Source organism: Doryrhamphus excisus, linkage group LG4 (genome assembly GCF_037039965.1).
Source record: "Doryrhamphus excisus strain RoL-2023G ecotype Guam linkage group LG4, RoL_Dexc_Guam_v1.1, whole genome shotgun sequence".
Taxonomy (NCBI): domain Eukaryota; kingdom Metazoa; phylum Chordata; class Actinopteri; order Syngnathiformes; family Syngnathidae; genus Doryrhamphus; species Doryrhamphus excisus.
In genome coordinates, this window is record NC_136360.1 from 12,490,616 (window position 1) to 12,513,185 (window position 22,570).

Below are 22,570 nucleotides of genomic sequence, written 5' to 3' on the forward strand. Positions count from 1 at the left end.
CAAAGCTCTCTGGGCCGAGAGATTTTTTATTTATTTTTTTATTGCCTGGCAGTGCGCGGCGCCGGCGGGCCTCGCTTGCCTCGTCAGCGCGGGACGCCGCTAACGCTTCCTGACTGCGTTCCTCTCGTGTCACATCAGCACACGTGACAATGCGACCATTTTTTTTTTTTTTTTGCTGCGGTTTGTTGCGCGGGATAAGCGATTACAAGATCTCTCCATCTGGCCACTTTCTCCCCTACAGGAGACATGGAGTCCCGCCCCCGCGCCCCCTGCATTAGAATGTGGAGATAATAGGCTGTGACTTGTGGCTGCACGTTTATGGCTCTTTTCATGTTGTCGTGCGCCGTGACAGGCCAGCCAGTCAGCAGCCAGCCTGTCAGCCGCTCTCATCCACTAATGATTCCCCTTTAGTCTGTTTTCTGTCTCATTGGCCGTTTCCTTCAAAAACAAAATTGCTCATTTAAATTCTCCTGCCCGGGGCGTTTGGGTCTTCAAATATTGTTGGAAAGTGAGCGGATTAGGCAAAATATGCTTTTTTAAAATGTTAATATATTTTCTGGTTCACTATCTCCTCCGAGGCCAATTAGGGACTTTCTGCTGGCTGCATTAATGTCAAGCTGACATGGCGGCTATAATTACTCGGCGCTTGAAACCCGACTTTCACTTGTGGCGAAGATGAACGCGCCTGGCGGTGACACGCACGCTCTCTCCGCCAGCCGTTTGATCATTTAATCATCGCTCGCTTCCGCCCTCGCTCGCTAGCTTGCTCAGGAGTTCACCTTCTGTTCTGTTCTCTTGCAAAATGCAGCGCTGCCTTTGGTCGCCTTGACGGGGGTCATTAGTGGCGGGCGTCACGGCACGTGAAGGCCGGTAAATGTGGAGTTGCAATCCGGCATTCGCACCAAAGCCTCCAACGGATCCTCCAAACGAGGATTGGTTACATTCCATAACTTTGGTTCCGTTTAATGGCAGAATTATGCTAGAGACTCGTATTCACGCCGGGATCTTTATTGCATGACTTGCAACCACAGCTCTCATTGACTAGCTATTTAGCTTCCCGTGTAGTAGTCCTGAACAATGGCGACTGAAACGGATTGTTGTTTGAGTACGAGCGAAAAAGCATGAATTATTTACTTTAAAGAAGCCGATCGACAACTGCTGTCTGTAGAATTTTTGGAGGAGCTAGCCGACATTGTTTACATTGGCTTAACTCTGGTATGCTTGATCAAATGTAGATTATACCATCTTACGTCCAATATTGGACAATATTAATATTGAACAATGGAATGGTTAAGGTATGATCTTTATGTTAGAGCAAGAATGGCATTGATTTTGGGTCCAAGAACAAATGCTCCTTGATTGGGCCTCCTTCTGACACTCACTGTAGACCTCACTGTATTAGCAATGGCGGTTAAGGGTATTATTGTTATTTGCCATTTTAAAATCTCATCAAGCGGCATGGCGGTCTAGTGGTTAGCATACAGACCTCACAGCTAGGAGACCAGGGTTCAATTCCACCCTCGGTTTTCTCCGGGTACTCTGGTTTCCTCCCACATTCCAAAAACATGCTAGGTTAATTAGCGACTCCAAATTGTCCATAGGTATGAATGTGAGTGTGAATGGTTGTTTGTCTATATGTGCCCTGTGATTGGCTGGCGACCAGTCCAGGGTGTACCCCGCCTCTCGCCCGAAGACAGCTGGGATAGGCTCCAGCAACCCCGTGACCCTCGTGAGGAAAAAGCAGTAGAAAATGAATGAATGAATGAATGAATGAATGAAATCTCATCAAAACGTCTGGACTTATGTTTTGCACGAGGCTAAAAATATAGCTGATTTTGTTCAACACAAGAACTGTTGCAAAACTTATCAAGAATCCTCTTCATGTTTAATGAAAGTTAAAAAAAGACATGTGCATTGAGAAATATAATATGGCTGAAGTATATCTTCAAGACCGCCAGGGCAGCACGGGTCAGAGGTCACACTGTCACATTGACTGGAGATGCTAACTCATTTTTCCTGCTCTTAAAGAGTGAAGGCTGACTCATGCGTTGTTGGCGAGGCTTAAGAAAACCAGAGTTCCTAACAGGAAGTGACGTGTACTACACGTTGTCGTCCTTCCTGCGTCTGCCCCGTTTTCATCTTGACTGCGACCGACTCTTCCGCTCGGACATCAGGTAATGGGAAATGGCACGGACCCCCCTCTTGATCCCACCCCTCCCTCCCACCCAGATTACCTTGGTGAAGCGTGAACGTGCGTCGGAATCACACGTCAGGAGAGGAGTGGTAATTATTTGTGCGCTGCCATCAGCACGGATCAATCAGTCAGGAAGAGGCCGCTCGCAGCCATGCACGGCGGCAGCAGCGACCCTCGCTGATTGACAGCTTTGGTAATTATGTGATTGTACACCCCCTCGCCCCACTCAGCCCGCCTCCTAACATTGTCAGGGCCTGACTGCATTTGCAACAAACTCCAATCAAATCCTCTGTGTGGTTCTACCAAATATTTAACATCCTTTTTTTCATGTTTGCTAATAAACTCACATGCAACTCCAATGTCTGTCAAGCTGGGAATAACAACATATATTGGTCTGTCCTGCCTAAATGTCACATGATTCTGGTGGCGTGACCTTTCATCCAGAGACTGGAGGCCTGGGAATGTGATATCCGCCAATGGAACGTCTTTTACACGCATGATTACGGACAAGTATGGAAAAAGAAGACACTCCACTGGCAATACAATACAATACAATACAATAAATACGATACAATCAAGAATTTGTGGAAACAAAGCTGGCAATCCGAATGTTGCTGATAATTCTCCATTCATCTTGTGGTCGCAATTAACCATTAAAAAGCCGCCATGATTGTTTATTTTTGGTAATCACATCATCACAGTAATGGACTCCACTGTCAAAATGTGTGCACACAGTACCCAAGTACACTAGTAGAATTATTGAAATTTAATGACGGAAGCACCGTAAATCTCCAATTTTCACTCTATTTTTAACTTGGGAGTTTGACATTGAGGTTCTCTTCCAAATATCAGATCAACATTTGCAATAAGAGTGACTATTGTAACTATTATATTAACTATTACATTAGATTCGCACACTTAATGTTACATTATGACATGTATCACTACTCACCGCTCACAAATACAAACTTTTACCACAGCAAATATGGTATGTTCAAGGACCGCCGAACAGTCTAACAGTGATGCTTGTATGCTGTACATTTTCCTTGTATAATCAAATACTTATAAATTCTTATCAATTTATGGTGACGTGTTTGCTGTGGAAAAACTGACCCACATTTAAAGAAAAAATATTTTTTTTAGAAACCAAAAATCTGCAAATTTGCAAGGCCATAAATGCTGAATTTGCAAACGTGTCGGGGCGCTCCGTATTCCATTTGATGTCTGTGTCTCACAGGTTTAGTTGGCTTATTAAATCACTATGACTGATAACAGTGAAGGAACAATTCAACATATGTCCAAAAAAGGAGCAGGAAGAAGCAGAGTTTATTTATTTCTACACCTCCTCTGTGTCTCGCGTGTACCAGGTGCTATTACACATTGTTATGCTTGTCTTTCCCTATTAGTTCCCAATTAGTAGTTAATATTAATTAGTTATTTAATCTTTAGTTAAAAGTTTATGTTTTTTTCTGTTTTCAGACTTGCGTCAACTGAATTAAACTGATTTAATAATGCAAAAATCTGCTTATATTTACATCTCCAATAGGGAATTGCATTTTCAATCAAATAATGTGGTAGAATATTATCGTTACATCCAATTTTTTTACCATTTTCATATTTTCTCATCCCTTTTCTCCCAAGAATCCTATGATAAAAAAAACTGATAAAACATTTCAACCGTGATCTCTCAGTGCCGCATCTCTATGTTGTCTATTTCTATTTTGAAGTGTCCATGTGACCTCTGGGACATCAGAGCCAGGACCAGATGGAAGGTGTGACATTTCCACAACGCCAGAATGGGGAGGAAAAAAGAACACTCATCCCAGCAAGCATTTGTAAACGCACCTTCACTTCTTTGACTAAAATGTGCTTTTAAAGATTCAATGTCCTTTGTTTTTTATTCTGTATACTGTATCAAAGTATGTGTATTCTCATAGGTTTCATTAAAATGCTTTAGTTAGAGGCAGCCAATACATGAAATGATGCTTAGTTTGGAATAATTCCAGGTTATAATATTTGAAAGAAAGTATAAATAAGCCAACAAATTAACACAATCGTCTTTTTAATACATGTGACTTTTTTCCAGTACAAACTATTTAATATCAAAAGGTTTGGATTTTATTCATGCTGAAAATGACTTAATGAAAACGTTCCAGTCAAATCCTCCTAGGTTGTGGTGCAATTAGAGATGACTATTTTTGGATTGTGAGTATAGCAAATGATTAGGACCGCCCCTGTGCTTTGATTGACAGCTTAAATGACGAAACTGTGCGCGGTGAAGGTCGCCAGGGGTGTGAGGTGACAGCTCACGCGCCTTTCCCGCCATAGGAACAACATGGACAACATGGAACATATGGGATAAAAAATTAATCGGAAACATTTGAATGACTATGGAAGGTGTTTTGTTTTTTAAATAAGATTTGAGCCATTCTAGGCTGATCTTACTCTCACAGTTTTTATATTATTTTAGTAATCATTTTCAGAACGCCACAACCCCCAACCCCTGCCTTCTTTTTTAATGTATTTATGTTACGTGTAATTAAAGCGGTAGCTTTGTCGCCCCCTTGTGGCCAATAAACATCGCCTCATTACAGAGGGGACTCCTCGCCTCTCAATCCCGTTTTTTCATCAATACAATAAACAATCGTTTTATTCATTCATTTAGGCGCTTTCACACATTTCATTTACTCTATTTTATTTATTTCACGCTACACTCGCGTTTAATGTTATATTTAAATCGCATTTAGCTGTAAAATAACAAATATGAAATGCCTTAAGACTGAGGAAACAGGAGACGTCTTTTCAGCGAATAGAATATCTCACATATACGAAACGTGAAACTGTGAATTGCAGCATATGATTCACGAAGATTGACGCCATTTGGCTTGAAATAAAATTAGGATGAAGTCAAGGAACGGATAATAAGCTTAAACCACAGACAAGAGCGTTTATATTTGTGTTTATATTTTTAACAATTGGCAAATTCCAACACAGTGTTTCTGCATGCACATACACAAATAAATTTCAAGTGGGAATAAAAATATTGAGTACGTTCAAAATGCATTGGACACAACGTGAAACGCAGGAAGTCACCAACTCCAAGAAAATACATTTGAATGAATTACAACTGCTGACAGATTAAAAAAAATATTAACAATAATAAAAAATATAATTAAAAGTGACCAGAAAATATTGAAAGTATATTTTTAGGGGAAAATGTCTGAAATGAAAGAGTAGCAAAGCGCTGTTGTTGTACCTGTGCAGGCTCATTAGCAGCCCATAATGACTTTACTAATGAAGATGACAAGCTTATTTGCAGGAATCTGCCTCTCCTCCAAAGACGGCCTGAATAGAACACAAATACACGCATGCATTATTAATAACACACGTTTTAAACATTATTTTATGTTTATACAAATTTAAACTACGGCGTTAGCGTTTTTAAATAAAGAATGGAATTCAAGTGAATCATATAAAGTGTTCCTACCATGACGCTAGCAGTATCAAAGCCCCACTTTTACTTATTGATCCTTAAAAAAAGAGAAAGAGAAAAAAAACAACATTCTTCATTCTTTCTTTCTTTAGTGTGGCTTTAGGAAATAAAAGCTTGCCAGTGTGGCCTGAGAGTAAAGAGCTGCATTTCTCTGCCTGAGCCGCATCAAGACCCTGCACGCTGATTGGCTGTTGGCCTCACAGCCAGCCAATGGCGTTGGAGAGGAGGCGGGAGGAGCAGGTGGATGAAGAGGGGGGAGTGATGAAGAGACAAGGAGTGTTGTGGTGTTTATTATAAAGGAGAAAATATTAATTCCCCCCTCGCCGTGGGCCGTGACGTCACCACAGGAAGTGATTGTAGTGCACTAGTGGGGCGATTAGCAGCAAAAAGAAAGCAGGAGTCTGATGTGGACGAGTCAGCCTCATGCGCGCCTCCCCGTGCGCACCAACTTTTGGAGCGCAAAGTTGACGCCGAGCAAGAAGAAGAAGAAGAAGAAGAAGAAGACGGGAGGATGCTCTGAATGTCAACTTGGACTCCAGGATTTGGACTTCCTCCGTGGCTTTATTTGCTTTTTGGTCCTCTTTTTGAGTTGGGGGGGTTGCCGAGGTGGAGGAGAGGAGTGGTGTTATGAAGGCTCCATCCTTGCTCTCCTGTTAACATGGAGGCATCCAGCGGCTCCAGCTTCGGGATTGACACCATCCTATCCGGCGCGCCAAGCTCACTCATGAACGGGGACTTTAGGCTGGCCGACGGCCGCACGGCGGACTTCCGGAGACAGGACACGCCGTCGCCGTGCTCGGAGATAGACACCGTGGGCACGGCCCCCTCGTCCCCGCTCTCGGTCACTATGGAGCACCCCTCCGCCGACGCGCATGTGGCGCCGGACACCAGCCTTCAGCACCACCACCACCATCACCACCATCACCACACGCTGCCACTGTCGCCTCAGCAGCCGCTACCAGTGCAGCTGGCCGCGGCCGGCTGCGCCCCTCGGAGCGCCACCTCCTCCTTTCTCATCAAGGACATCCTGGGTGACGGCAAGCCGCTTGCCGCCTGCGCGCCCTACAGTACCAGCGTGTCGTCGCCCAAACCGGAAAGCGCCGCGGCTCCGGACGGCTTCAGGCCCAAGCTGGAGCAGGACGAGGGCCGGGGAAAGCTGGAGCGAAGGGACGACATCCACGGCGACGTCAAGTGCAACGGTAAGGGCCCCGCTGGAGGAGCCCCGTAGGCCGGCTGGGAAAGCAGCTGCGCGCCGCCGTGTGCGGAGCCTCCCTGGTGGCTCAATTAGAGAGATTATTGTTCTTCCTGGAGGGGGGAGGATGAAGGGAGGGGCTGCTGTGCTACAAATAGAGATAGATTGACATATTGATGGTATCGATTTCTACTTGTACAACAAGGCAAACAAAAGCCAAAAAAGGAAGACGGTCTTTTTTAAAAAAGGTGGACAGTATTTATTTATATTTTATATATGTTATTAAACAAATACTGATCTTCTTTTAGGGACCAAAGAGGAAGGCGACCGGGAGATCTCCAGCAGCCGGGACAGCCCCCCAGTGCGCACCAAGAAGCCCCGAAAAGCGCGCACGGCCTTCACCGACCACCAGCTCAACCAGCTGGAGAGAAGCTTCGAGAGGCAGAAGTACTTGAGCGTCCAGGACCGCATGGACCTGGCGGCCGCCCTCAACCTTACCGACACCCAGGTCAAGACCTGGTACCAGAACAGACGGTGGGTGTCACACCTCCATCGCCATCAATTTCATTCCCTCCTCATCAACAGGCCGAGAAGGAACTTCAATTAAAGTTATCTCCTTTAAGTTCAGAGCACAGGTCTTATTTAAACTATTCATAGACACAAATATATGGTATTTATCTGTATTATATTGGTATTCATCTACAGTCAGGTTGCTCTTTAAGTTTTACAATTCAATCTCTAAATTATTAACAAATTATATGCATATAAAAACATCTTAACTATTCTTATTCATCGGCTGGGACACAAAATATTTTCTAACTAATTTTATTTTTACTGCCAAAATGAGGCTGATCATTGTTTTGTTTTTATTCATTCTTTATATAAAATTGCACGTGATGGATGGATCAATGTAATGAATTGAAAAATGAAAGGTGCCATTTAAATGTAAATGTATTTTTGTTCATCTACGGTTAAATGGGCCGAGTGTTTACATTCCAACCTTATGTTTCTATGTGCTATTCACGTAGTAGTTCTTAAATCTTGACAATACCAATTCATTTAGAGAGGATAAAATGAAATATACATGTGTAAAAATATTTTTGGCTTCTTTTATTGATGCTGCAAGACTTTGGTGCCATCCATTCATTTTCTATGCCGCTTATCCTCATTAAGGTCGCTTCTGTGGTTTCTTTATTGTTGAAAATAGGCCCATTTTTCTTGTACATTTGCAAAGTCGAGAAAGGAAATAATGAAAATTATCAACTTGAAATGAATGAAATTATTTTTATTGTTACTGCAGAATGAAACTGACATAATTCTCTTATTGTGACTGATGTCACGGAGATGGTATTTTTATGTATTATATATAAATGCATCTAGTAAATGATATTATTGTTAGCATGGCGTGGATGTAAATGAAATGGTGGTATCTAACCATGGTGTCCCCACAGGACCAAGTGGAAGAGACAGACGGCGGTGGGTCTGGAGCTTCTGGCCGAGGCTGGGAACTACTCGGCCCTGCAGCGAATGTTCCCGTCGCCCTACTTCTACCACCCGAGCCTGCTGAGCTCCGTGGACGGCAGCACGGCGGCAGCGGCGGCAGCGGCCATGTACAGCAGCATGTACCGGACTCCTTCCGCGCCGCACCCCGGCCTCCAGAGACCGCTGGTGCCGAGGGTGCTCATTCACGGCCTTGGGCCGGGGGGCCAGCCGGCACTGAACCCCCTGTCGAACCCCATGCCCGGCACGCCGCACCCGCGGTAGAAGCCGCTCGGACAGTCGACGTGAGTAACCGCTGCCGGGACACAAAAAGACACATTTAACTACGAGAGGACGACGAACAAATAAAGACACTTTCCAGAAGTAAAAGGAGCTATTTAACAAGACTTTTCTCTCCGCGTCCAGACGGAACACAAGTGGACTGCTAGTGTCTGATTGTCCGTTTGTTTGTCTTTTGTACAAATCCACTTAACATTAGCGAATAAACATTCAAAGTTTATTATTAGATGGGGACGAACGAATAAAGAAGTAATGATACGAATGCAACCTCACTCATTTCTTATTCTCCAACCTAAATTAAAAATGGCATAACGTTTTATTAGAATTTTAACCAAAAATACAGAAGATCTAAATGTGTATATCCGGATGCAGTGAGGTGGCAACATGCATATGGATGCTGATGGATGCTCCTCAATGGAAGCTGGGAATGGGAATGTGGCCTCGGCCCTGCAGCTGCTCACCAAGCAGCACACAATAAGACCTCGTTTTTTTTTTTTTTTGGCAAGAACAAAAACTATTTGCAGGCTTAATTTCAGATCTCAAAAGGTGACAACATTGGTATTCTTGGAAGGTGCATCGAGTTATTATATTTTGATTAGAACCTACCCTGGGTACTTATTTACTTGCATCATTTACAGACACCGAAGATGAATTCAAGTGCAAATATTCTCATTAAATGTCACACTTTGATGATATGCCTGCGCCATTACAGCACTGTGTGCGCACACGCATGTTGTTCATATGCATGACTTCATATGCGCCATTATTTATTTATTGCACTCCGCGGGTGGATGGATTTTTTTTAGGAGGGGGGGTTGGGGGTGTCTGCGCTTCATTAACAGCCTGCAAGCCAAACAGAATTAATGCCGCTCTAGACATATACCTGCTGCATCAATTAGGCATTAAAAATAAATAGTGGTGGATTATTTTTATGAACTTCCCTGTGCTGGTTTTAGTGTAAAAAAAAAAAGAAAATAAAGTGGCAGTCAGTTTAAAGTGGGTCACAGTTGAGTGTGAGTCAAAGTGACAGCGTGAAGCTGACTGGCATGTTTTGCTTTTCACACGGAAACACTCAATTCAGACCGGATATCTGAAATAAAATTAGTATTACCGCTATTCAATTTTGCAACCTCCATTTAAATTGAGTGTGACGTCATGAAGAGGCTGCTAGATGCATGCAGACTACAATTTAGGGGAAAAAATTGGTGCGTATAATGAGGTAGATAAAAATACAAGATGCTACCCCCCACCCTCATATGAGCTATATAAGAAACATGACGACATTATTAAGGATTGCGTGTAATTTGGTCCGCGCAGGCAGGAGTGTTCGGGGCAGCAGACGTGAATAAAGAGGATTAAGGCCTTTCTCCGAGCCCGCTGCATGTTATTGACAACAGATGGGCTTTGGAGGGTCGCTCTCTGCCTCCTCCTTGCCTGAAGGAACCTTGCGAGGCTCCTTTAATTGCCACTTTTCTCAACTGATGTAACGCTGGGATATCTTTTTCATTACAATAATGAGGTAACACTTGCTCTCCTTGGCCTCTCATTATCACATCTCCCGACATCACTCACTAAACACAATTTTAACCCCGCCTCTCTCATCACCCACCACCGCCTCCCAGCCATCCACCAAAAATATCTCAGCAGCACCACAGAGTCTGCTGTGCTTGGTCTTCTTCTTCTCCTTTACACACCCCAGCATTTGAATTCAAGCCTATAGGCCTAACATGGGGGCAAATATGTTTGCTGGCAATTTGACATTTTGGGGGAATTTTCCTATGAAATTGGTTAATTTCAACATTTTCAGACCAGTCAGAAAAAAAAGTTATGTTGAAAAAATACAGCTCAAATATGAATTTAAATTTTACGTGATGTATTTTTTAATCTATTCATCTATTGGCACTAGTATGAGAAAATATAATGTATTGATCCGTCAGACTCCACCAGTCAAACGCAGATGTGATAATCACATGTCCGAATTTGTCCACTGTGAATACAAAAAAAAAAGACAGATGGGGTGGGTTGGGGAATTTGTGATATATATTGATTGTGATTCACTTCACTAATCTTGTTATGTGCTCTATTGTAGTCAAAGCTAATATTTATATCAAATGAAATTACTCATGAATTTAAATTAAAAAAAAGAAATTCGGTGATTGGCTGGCAACCAGTCCAGGGTGTACCCCGCCTCTCCCCCAAAGACAGCTGGGATAGGCTCCAGCATACCCGAGACCTTCGTGAGGATAAGCAGTATAGAAAATGAATGAATGAATTAAAAAACAAAATGTACTTGCATTAGCATGGGTCACACATGGCAGTCAGACCAGAGCAGTCAAACGCGGATGTGATGAACACAGGATCTTCTCAGTCCAGGTGTCCAGACTTTTTCCAGGGTAGAATATTGTTTGAAGAAAGCATTGACATTTTAGCTTTATACTATAGTTATTAGTGGAATATGTAATGATACAGTATATATTTTTTATTAATGAAAATAATTTTACCAATAACCAAAGTGGCAATTAAAAAACAAGCTGCAAGCTTTCAATTATGGCCTCTGCAGATTTTGTATTGTTTCTGCATGAAATGTTCTTAAACGGCCACCAAGGTGAAACGTGTAAAAAAAAAAAAAAGTGCTCGGCAGTCACTAGTGGTGACCTTTGGGCCTGGCGAGCGGACAGTGGAGGCGAGCTTCTGAGTGATGGCGTGTAGCTGCGGCACATCACGGCGGCTTAAACGGCCTCATCATTTCGGCAAAAGGCAGCCAGTTTGCCTCCCTCGCCGTCGTCTTTGTCATGTGACAGGACAGCTGGTGGCACCAAGGCTACGCTAGCTTTCAAGTTTCAACCGGGCCAACCGTAAAGCGAACGGATGGGGGTGGGGTATGGGTGGATGAAATAAATAAAAAATAAAAAAAAAGTCTGTCAGCAGCCAGTGTCAAAAGCTTCATTTTTTTTCTTCCTACAGAGCAATTAGAGGTTTCATCACAGCGGACTGATGTCAGGATTCATTACGGCTCAGCCGCAGCTAATTGCTTCAAGGTTAAAGTAACAGATCTGACGGCATTAGATTTTAAGTGACAGCCTGAGATTCTGGTGGCGTTTGGCAGAGCGCCTTGCTGACACTGAGGAGGAGGATGAAGGCTGACGAGCGAGTGGAATGAACGCACATTAGAAGCTGTCATTGGTCAGTGGACGCACAGGCCGTGTTTGGCTAGCGCTTGCACTTCATTTTGTGCTTTTTTCCTCGCTACAACACCGAGTCATTTCAACCTCAACTTACGTATATTTGACACAAGCCTTCATGATCATCACTGTAGGCCTGACTGACTGCTGTTGCTGTTCACCCATCACATGCAATATCTGCTAGCTTGTGACAAACACTTGCATATTTGAAATATTACGTATAACTATGGTGCATTAGGTATAATTAGGTATGTAAATAGTGATATTATCTATGTGTGGCTCGAAAAGTAGCCTACTAGGCACTAAATAGCAACTGGCCTCATTAGTACACAGTTGCTTGGCACAAAAGCCACAACATTATCCAAAATTTTAAGCAGGGTCTTTGGTTGCCTGTCTGATTTCCTGCAAATCGCAACTGTGTTCCTGGCTGATACACGTGCCATCTTCCTTCCGCAGCTAGCTGCTAATTGCTAACAGTGTGGTGCCAAGCCGCCTTTGGCCGACATCCACAAAGAAGACTGACGTGAAATGCTCAATCTCCAGACGATCAAAGCAAAACAATGAGATTCAAAGACGTGATAAGCACAGTAAGAGTAAATGGAAACAATGGAAGATTGTCCAAACATTCCAGGTCAGAGTATGTCCTGTTAGCAGAGCATCAAATCACACATTACTATAGTCTGATGATGTTTATACATCGTTGAAAGGCACTTAAACAAACAGTTGCAATAGAAACATCTATGAGAAGTTTTACGTACCCAACATAAAACATAAAGGATTGTCGTAAAACATGTTTTAAAATCAGTTTAAGGACCACATAGTTGGGACTCTTCTACTTTGTCTTTGCATCACCATTTCACCATCACCGTCAAGTCAGCCGTTTGCCAGGAAAACATTACATTTTGCCGTTTGCCAGGCCACTATTCAACGCCAGCTAAGAGCTACATAGTCTGTCAAGGCATCACCATCATTTAACCAGAACCATCAAATTCCAAATGCATAATCACAGAGAAGGTATTGCTGTACAAGGCAAAGTTTACAGTGGAAACCTTACAAATGGGTTTCAAATGGGTTAGCTGGAGACTTACAGTACATTGTGAGGTGTCACAACCGGTAGGGTTGTTTTCTACTTTGCGTCACCATCAGTTAACTATTGTGTTGGAAAATGTCAAATACTGCCGTGAAAACATCTAAATGTCAGTTTAAGAACTTTGTAGTTGAGAATCGTAAGCCATCACTATGGCAACCATCCTGATGCGTCTAAAGTCACCCAGCATAGACAGTGTAATAATGTTAGTAATCTTTGGGGGCAATAGCGAGCGATCAAAAAGCGACAAGACAGGAGGGCCGACTGACATCAGGAGAGTTTTAATCCATGTTCTCGTGTCTTTAGACCTTTTCCTAACTTAATGACCCAACCAGAGAGATAAGTCGACTGCGTTTGAGTGAAGCAAGTTAACAGTAGCAGAAAGAGCTGCTGGAGATGAGCAGTTGTTTACCCTCGGCTTTTCTTGCTCCTTTCCGAGTGGAACACCTGATCCTTTGCACTGATTGTTTGTTTAACCGCTGCTGGGAATCAAGAATCCCCCAGGTCTGAGTAAGTGTTGATCTAAGGTTGGATTGGAAATAGCCTAATGAGGAACTCTTTGGATAATTAGCCATAGCTGCGGCGTTTGTGCATAATTTGAGTTCTTTGCCAGCCTGCGCGAGCAAAGACGATGAAGAGGAAAAGGAGGAGGGTGGATGATGAAAGCGCCGAGAGATCAGGGTTAATGAAAATTAGCGTGTCAAGTTAGTCTCTACCTCTGTTTTTCTTTTCTCTCTTCTTCTTTTGTTCTTCTGAAGATGCCTTATTGTTGATGTAATGGAACAATTAGTGGCGTGGTTCATGGCAGGGATAAGGTGCTGCTGGGCAGGACGCCGCCTGTAATTAGCGGCATGGAAGTGTCTGCTGATGACATCCAGCAGGAAATAAAAGGAGGCGTTAGTGAGCCGATGGGAAGAAAAATGTTGCTTCCATTTGTTGTGGGAAATCACGAACAAGAATGGAAAATCCTGAAAGTTTATACACACACAAAAAAACACTGTGCTAAATAACACAATTGTTTTGTTTTTAATCATACAACATGACCTATTCTGACATGTTTCAGGTTGTAGCAGTTTTATGACCAAAAGTTGAAAACGACAACTGCAAACATGACCTGCCTCATTTCATGAGAAAATGGTACATGATAGGCGTGAATGACATAATGTAGTTGGCGTTATATAGCTGTCAGAATTGACTTGTACAACATTTTCCATGTCCAGTATGATTTTAAAAAAATGTATGTCCAGACTGTTTTGTCGCATTTATGCAGTAAACATTCATTAATTCATTCATTTTCTACTGCTTTTTCCTCACGAGGGTCGCAGTGCAGGAGCCTATCCCAGCTGTCTTTTGGGCGAGAGGCGGGGTACACCCTGGACTGGTGGCCAGCCAATCACAGGGCACATACAGACAAACAACCATTCACACTCACATTCATACCTATGGACAATTTGGAGTCGCCAATTAACCTAGCATGTCTTTGGAATGTGGGAGGAAACCGGAGTACCCGGAGAAAACCCACGCATGCACGGGGAGAACATGCAAACTCCACACAGAGATGGCTGAGGGTGGAATTGAACCCTGGTGTGAGGGCCCTGGTGCGCGCTAACCACTCGACCGCCATGCCGCCCTCTGTAGAAACAGCTCCCCCTAAAATAGTACGTTTTATCACAACTAACGTCCGGTTACTTTACTTTCATAAGTTTTTATTAACCAAAAAAGCCATCAAGTAACTCATACATTGCTAATTACTTATAGGACATTTGATAAAAGTTCTTCGGTCACTTTTCAAAGGTTTGTTAGTACATAGAAGACAGTCAGTATCAATTATTTTATGTCAAGTCAAGTTTTTTTTTATATCGCCCTTAATCGCAAAAGTTGGCAAGAATCAAGGACATCCCCTATTCGAAACGCCTATCCGAGCAAGGAAAAACTCAACCCCCCCCCCAAAAAAAGAACCTACCATTGAGAACCCAATATTCATTTATTTATCCGCAACCTGTTAACCTTGATGAAATTTTATGAGTTGCTTTTTTTTTGTGGAATTTAATTTCTACAATATGCCGCGGGCCAATAAAACAAAAACCATGGGACGTTGTTTCGACACCACTACTATTTGCTCTTTGTCTGGGCTGAGCACAGGACCAACTGTTGCCAACTATTTACTGGTAGCTTGTTAGCTTCCTGTTTGCCAAGGAACAATGGTAAGAGAGTGTTATTGAATCTGGAACTAATGGATGCCTTAAAACGGTAATTTTTATTGCGCAGGCTGATCCGAAATCAGAGGAGAAAGCATTCGCAGAGGTGGGATGTACTCCCTCTGAATCAGTTGTATACACACAGGAAGGCGCATGTCACACTATTTGTTAGCAGGGAGGGCCGAGGCGGTGCAGGATAGAATTATCCATGTTTCACAGACTGAACGTAAACCAGAAACCAGCCAAATGCAACAAAATGTGCACCTGGAGAGAAGCAAAACATATGACGTGTGCTGAGTACAAAAAATGCTCATGCAGGTCGGCAATAATACTGAGGGTCCCACCTATCCCCTTGGGGGCATGCCCCACTATTTGAGAAGCACTGGCATAAGGCAATCGTTTGCATTATCAGTTATTAAATGCATCACTGAGTAACTGTAACAGAGTAACGGTGTTCAGTATCATCAAATACAATTATTATTCAGAGTGAAAGGGTGATACATTCAAGTTTTCCTAGAGACCATCTGCTCCATGTCAGCGTGCAAATGAAACTGAATGTCACTTTTGTAATGACAGCAAGAAGATTGTGTCTTAACAGAACCAGGTGAGATTTTATACACGGCGACAAAAGAAGAGTGACAACGTTAACCTTGTTTTTGTTTTGAACGTCAGCACCTGCCAGTGGTGACACTACACAGCACTTAATTGTATTTCTGAAAGGTCAATCGGGGAACGGATGGACTCAGTGAGGAGCGACTTGGCTGGTGTGAAAGCGAGTAGTGTGCAAGCCTGTGCCTGCCGAATGTTCCGACGTGGCGCGGAGATGGTGATAAGTGCTGCTGGAGGCCGTGCAGACGTACGTTTGCATTTCAAAACAGGCAAAGTGGTAAGAAACGTATGCATGTGCATAAACAAGGCAGAATTGCCAAGTGGATAAGGACCCAATGGTGACTGCTCCTCTGAAACACTATTGTGGTTCCCCAAAGAGCTGCAAATAAAAACGGAGACAAAACTGGTGTTTCTGCGCGTTAACTACGCTTACAAGTTATTGTGCCCGTAGCCATACAAAGCACACTAACCACCACCCCCCTTCCAAGTTGAAGCGATTTGCTGTGCACAATGCCTCAGCTTAACCAGCTAGGTCAGGTCAAGTTGACTCAGACAATGGAGACTTTAGTGTGGCACCCACAGTGCCGAGTGTCGCCCAGACAAAATGGAGCAAACATTTCATCGAGTCGTGGCCTCCAGTCCATAAACGTCCCATCTAATCTGCTCGTTCCCATCACGCACCCCTGTTTGCTCTTACGGCTGCATACGTGTAGCCAAATGTGCAGCCAAATATGTAACACGATTTTGAAACATATGATATCAAATAGGAAAACATCTTAAAAAATACCTAGGCTAACTAATATGTATTTGACTCTGTGTTTATTAGACTTTATGTTTCTGCTTATTTTTATGATGAATCTAGAGTGATGCTTTTTGTGGAGATACGTTCTGGGACCACCAGCAAATGGCGAAAACAATGCAAGCAATCGATAAGCCCACAAAAGTCTTAGCAAGCGACAGCACACAACTATGGTGTAAGTACCACCGAATAAAGTGCAAAATCTCAATGTTTAATAAAAATACACAGCAAGTGAATTAAGTAAAGAATGTATGCTGTCCATTTTACCTGTATTGTCACATATTTATATATTTTACCAATTTATAGTGAATGAGATTTGTGTGAAAAAAACTATTTTCAGAGGGGGGTAAAAACACAAAAAGCTGTGAATTTGCTGGACTGTGAATACATAGTCACAAATGTGCAGGGATCCTCTGTTCATAATACATCAAACCATTCATTCATTTTCTACCGCTTTTCCTCATGAGGGTCGCGGGGGTGCTGGAGCCTATCCCAGCTGTCTTTGGGCAAGAGGCGGGGTACACCCTGGACTGGTCGCCAGCCAATCACAGGGCACATATAGACAAACAACCATTCACACTCACATTCATACCTATGGACAATTTGGAGTCAACCTAGCATGTTTTTGGAATGTGGGAGGAAACTGGAGTACCCGGAAAAAACCCAAGCATGCATGGGGAGAACATGCAAACTCCAATTGAATTGAACCCTGGTCTCCTAGCTGTGAGGTCTGCGCGCTAACCACTAGGCCGCCGTGCCGCCCTACATCAAACCATAAAACAGAGAATTGTATTGATGGCCTATCAACTGAGAAATTAAAGAAATTTAAAGTACCACTTAAATTTACTAGTGATTTAAACTATTATCACAATATGTAGTAAAGAATTTGCCAGCTCTGACATTTTCCAACATCTTAACTCATTCAATCCCAGCCATTTTTCAAAAGAACCCCTGCATTTTAGGTGATTTTGACTGATATTTCAAGGCACATAGAATATTGTGTTGTATGGATTTATAAATATGGACCCTACCAAAGGCTAGATTAGAAAAAAACGTTGTTTCTACCTTTTTCAGTTCTTTTTTAAATCAGCAGGACAACGTAGGTAAGTTTCAGTAAAATATCAGTTCAGAAAAGGGTTCACTATCAGTTTTTTGTAATAAGCATTCACTTTGACACAAATATTTTTTGCTTTTGTGACAGCTGAATAACTATACGAGCACAAACACAACAATGACGGAGGTTGTTTCCATTAAAATAACAATTTCTTTACAAATATAACACTATAAAGTATTTACAATGTTCAATTTTGTGTGCATGCGTTAAAATTTCCCTACATTGCGGAGCCTTCTGCACGCTACACTCCTAAACTCTCACTTGATTCGTCCATTGCAGTGATCCCTGCCGAGCAGATTTTGATTAAAAGTACTCTGAAATGTTGATGCATTAGTGGAGAGTTGCATCATCACCTTGTATTGCACAAAAAACGTAAAAGGTTTTGGTTTTGGGATCGGGCTTTCAGGGTTATGAAAACACATAAATCATAAAATTTGTCTTTAACATTGAAATAGTTTATGACAAACTCCAGTCATACATTGGAGGTGTATAATTAATGAATACAATTTGGGGAAAATGAAGGATTGTTTAGTCCGTTACCAATTAACCAATAGCTTGGTTAATTGCTGCGTTACTGAACTTAATATTAAGGTACTTTTTTTATTAATAATAAAACAAATTAGGGGTCAAATGTTACCACTTATAAGTTCCATCTTGTTAAGTTAAAATAGTTCAAGCCATGATGTGAATACAAGTAATGAGTCTTTGTTGAGGTCTTCACTGTGTAACCTGCAGAGAGAAATGTCTCCTCTGAAAATGAACAAGACCCAATTAAAGCAGAACATATGTGCGCTAATTGCTTGATGATTGCTTCGTTTTCCAGCCAAATTTGCATGGTTACAAGATACTGATGTCACGCGTGGTGGTGCTCTCGCTGAATATAAAGGCATGTTGTCCATACTTCATGCACGTCAACACCTACAGGAGCAGGCACACAAAACATCTTCCGGCAGCACATGCACACACAATAGCACACACGCAGGAGATGAAGATCTGATTTGTCACATTTGAAACGCTAATGTTTAAACCAGGAGGAAGCGCACACACAGTAATGCGCTCATTCATCTGCATAAACACCACCTGTCCACATGCACGCCTCCTCCAGCACTGAAAGTTTAGCGGCGGCGTGCACGCGCCCAAGCAGCGAGCCAATCAGCGCGGGCCCAGCTGCGCTTTCGCCAACCCCGGAGCGTTTTCAAGTGTCAGAAAGCGCCGTGAGTAGCGTCGACGACTTTCATTTCATGTCATCCGCCAGCGAGACGAATAGGCGACACGCTAACAAAAAGAAAACAGGCCACGCTAGCACGATTGACATCCAAAGGTAATTTATGCTGGCCCTTTATTTACTTGCACAGCTTGTGTGCTGAGAGTCGTTCTTGAAGGCTAATTTGGAGCGCGCTTGGCACATCGCAGGCCTGCTCTGCTTAAGAAATTCCATCATTTGTCTGAGGGGCCGTGTTATCAAAATGGGGAACAGCATTGATCAGCTCCTTAGCGCCAAAGCTTTTGTTTGTTTTTCTCACAGCGCTGATAGCACAACAATACTGTCAGCTTCTGTCGCAATTCCTTTTTCCCCGACGCCGAACGTGTTCCTCCAGACGTCGGCGTCACGCTCACATGACACCTCGTAGGCTGCTTGGTAGGGGGGAGCTTGCTTGTTGTGGGTTTGATGGTTAAAGAGGGGACGGCATCGGGTGTCACAATTATGGGAATAGATTACCTGAAAGCAAAGTGCTGTCAGATCCTGATCATTTCCTGTTGTGCGCAGATACAAAAACGCAACTCTCGGCTCGTACTTAATTTTGCCATCTGCTCCCTTTGACTTGCATTGTCAGAGAATTGCACTTTAATTATCTAATGCCTTTCCTATAGTAGACGTGAAGCTGCTAGCAGCAATCTGCTTTGTCTTCTTTTGCCACAATTGTATTTTAGCTAATGGTCACTTCTTTCAAGTAGGGTGCTTTCAAAGGAGGCTTTCAAAAGGTAGAATTGCGGCTAAGTCGACGGTCAACGTCGAAACCATACGACTGATCCACGAGGAAGAAAGGTCCAATTAGAGATGATTTTGGCAAGAAGCTTTCGATGGCTTTCACTGTCGTATTATTTGCTCTTTTGTCGACCTCTGCTGAGTGCGCTCGCCGCTTTCATCTGCCGTTCTCTGGCCGACTACTTTAATCAACTTAATGCAACTGATACCGCCTCTTGTTTCGAGCCTGATTCAAAGCGGAGCGCAGATGGACTGCCGCCGTCACCGAGGGCTTTTCCGCCGGAAGATGGGGGTCATGGTCCCCGGCAGACGACAATCCGACAAGCTGACTACAAGGGCATGCTGGTTCTCATCTCCCGGCCTTCCAGATGCAGCAGTTTTGACAAGGGCCATCTGATATGAAGTGAAGGTGAAGGACCTTTGTTTATTTCAAAGCTCCTTTCTTCCTTTGTGGACTCTTGGGCCTTGAAATATGTATAACTGTCCTTTTGCAGACATCTGAGGGGGGAAATCAAAGCTTGAATTGTGGAGCACCAGCACAGTGGCATCATTTCTTAACCTGCTACCTGCACACAACCTACCTGACCTCAAATGCATCGTACATAACCTTCAACACAGTCTTCTCTGTGCTAGGAAAACATCAATACAATTCACTTCTGTTTTGTTGGGACAATTGAAACTAGTCTTGACAGCCATTTTAACTCTGCAGTATGATGCAAAAACTACAACTCTTGACTTTTCTCCAACATTGACAAAAATATACAATAACAAAAGTCACTATATGACAATGTTGACACAACTAGGCATTCCTCGTTACATCATGGCTCGAACATCAATGTTAGTGCAGAACTGCCAACATGTAGAAATGTATAGCAGTCAACATACAACTTGTTGCATTTTCCTGGTTTCAGCTTCAAGCATACTCTGTAAAGCTCAGATAATCAAGAGACATGATCAGTTTCTGTGGTATTTCAAATGGGGGTGATGGGTATTCTACACTGGTCACTAGCTGTCAGTAACGTATTGATATTACGTATATATATATATATATTGACAAGACAATGGCCATAACAGGAAGTAAGATGTAAGTCTATGCAATGTCTAGGTATTCCATTCATAAAGAAGGAATCCTACTTAGTGGAAATTCACATATCACGTTATGATCTGGAACCAATATAAACGAGGGATATACTGTAAAGTATTAGGGTTTGCATTTTCTTGCATAAAACCGTGTAGTTTGGAGCCAAAGTGGTACATTATAAGTAGGGATCGACCGATATGGTTTTTGGGGGGCCGATGGCCGATTTTGCTTGGGCCAATATCTGTGGCCGATACTGCTTTTGACCCCTCAATTTACATGAAGAAATGACCATGATAACAAATATTTATTGAAATGTAAACACTGAACACAGTTGGATTCAGCTTTCTTAAACACACATTTAAACAGCATTATCAGCATTAAAAGGAATAAATATTCAACCATGTCCACCCCCCCTGCCTCCACACACACAAACACATCACACTGACACAATTTAGTACGATATATAAATGTGTGTCGCTGGGGCAGCTTTGTGTTGCCCCGGCGGCAGAGGATGCCTGACTGTAAATCATACAGTGGAAAAATAAATCGGCGAACCCACGCACGTATCGGCCAATACCGATACAAGGAAAAAACGCAAATATTGGCCCGATATATCGGCCGGCCGATGTATCGGTCGATCCTTAATTATAAGTATAAGAAGATAAGCAATTAAGCAGCAGAAACCTTTTCCTATGAATGTACCTGTATTTTAAAGCTGGCTACTGCTTGTAAAGATCCTGTTCACAATTTTCACATCTTTAAACCGAGAGACAACAAAGTAAAATGACACTATGAAAGAAAAGTCATAATATTATCAAAGCTGCATACCAATTTCTTTCACGGTAGGAAGCATAAGTAGCTATGTAAGGGGAGAACATGCAAACTACACAAAGATGCTCCAAAGGAGATACGAACCTGGATCTCGACTGTGTAGACTGACTAACAGCCAGGCCAATGTGTGACCTGCATTGTTAAACGTCTGTTGCACCCTTTTTGTTGCAGCTTATTCTAAATATAACATTTGTTATTAATGAAGTATAGTATTGGATATGACACTAATTTGTCCATAACACAATGTGTTGCTTATAACATAGTATATTAACCTACATTGGATTGGTTTTTATCATTGTTAATGTACAAAGTGGCCTAAAAAGTGTTTTTTCTTTTCAAATGTTATTGAACACAAAAGCTAAGCAGCTAAGCAGAATCGAACTGTGACCTAAAAAACCGAGGTAAGTACCAAACCACGATCATGGCATACTGTTACACCCCTCCTGCTAAGGTTGTCCACTCTTAATTTATTAGGCTCCTGTATGGACGCTCTTGGACAAAATCAACAGCTTGACAAGTAGCCGTTTTCCTGATAGTTAAAAACCCAACATTTTGTTACATCACATAAAAAAAACAACAATCTCAAATGTGCGGGACTGCATTGGATTGGTTTTCATCCGACAGCAATGGCATTGATCCCATTCCACTGCTACTACAGAATGCTATTCTAGTTTTAATATGGTCACACACGTGTTACACAATCAATAAGTATAGCATTTCATCCTGGCCTCCTGCTGGGAGTTATCTTTGTGTTAAATAAACATGACGCTAGCGATGCTACCTTGGTAAGAAACAAGAGCGAGCACTGCAAATGGCTTACAGAAGGACACGCAGACACACGGGCCTTGCAGGCATGACACTGTTTTTGACTTGGCAAAGTGCTGAGCTCAACAGCCCAGCGTTAACAAGGAGGCGGCGGGCCCTGAAGGAAGAATCAGCGTGGCAGCGGGACTCGTCTTGAAAGCCGCAGTGACTCCTCACTCCGACACCGAGGTCCGCCAGACGGTTTCATCCTCCGCCTTTA

General features: G+C 42.7%; 1 protein-coding gene and 2 long non-coding RNA genes across 3 annotated transcripts; 2 read left to right on the forward strand and 1 right to left on the reverse strand.

Annotated features, from left to right (window-relative positions):
* Nucleotides 1-5,138: 5,138 nt before the first annotated feature.
* On the reverse strand, nucleotides 5,139-7,089 carry LOC131129987 (uncharacterized). Its single transcript, XR_009129937.2, has 2 exons — nucleotides 5,682-7,089; nucleotides 5,139-5,539 (listed from the first exon to the last, which is right to left on the reverse strand). It is a non-coding gene; the product is annotated as an uncharacterized LOC131129987 (long non-coding RNA).
* barhl2 (BarH-like homeobox 2) lies at nucleotides 6,052-9,633 on the forward strand. The gene is made up of 3 exons (XM_058073996.2): nucleotides 6,052-6,886; nucleotides 7,188-7,413; nucleotides 8,331-9,633. Exons 1-3 carry the CDS (start codon nucleotides 6,346-6,348, stop codon nucleotides 8,641-8,643), a joined length of 1,080 nt encoding a protein of 359 aa, XP_057929979.1. The 5' UTR covers nucleotides 6,052-6,345; the 3' UTR covers nucleotides 8,644-9,633.
* An 8,961-nt stretch (nucleotides 9,634-18,594) lies between these two features.
* On the forward strand, nucleotides 18,595-20,411 carry LOC131129990 (uncharacterized). Its single transcript, XR_009129940.2, has 3 exons — nucleotides 18,595-18,968; nucleotides 19,860-20,043; nucleotides 20,129-20,411. It is a non-coding gene; the product is annotated as an uncharacterized LOC131129990 (long non-coding RNA).
* Nucleotides 20,412-22,570: the final 2,159 nt, after the last annotated feature.

Bases quoted from the DNA above. Each gene is read 5' to 3' on its own strand.
- barhl2 (XM_058073996.2), top strand. From the start codon at position 6,346: ATGGAGGCATCCAGCGGCTCCAGCTTCGGGATTGACACCATCCTATCC. The intron at 6,887-7,187 runs GTAAGGGCCCCG...ATCTTCTTTTAG, and splicing joins CGGCGACGTCAAGTGCAACG to GGACCAAAGAGGAAGGCGAC. The intron at 7,414-8,330 runs GTGGGTGTCACA...GTGTCCCCACAG, and splicing joins ACCTGGTACCAGAACAGACG to GACCAAGTGGAAGAGACAGA.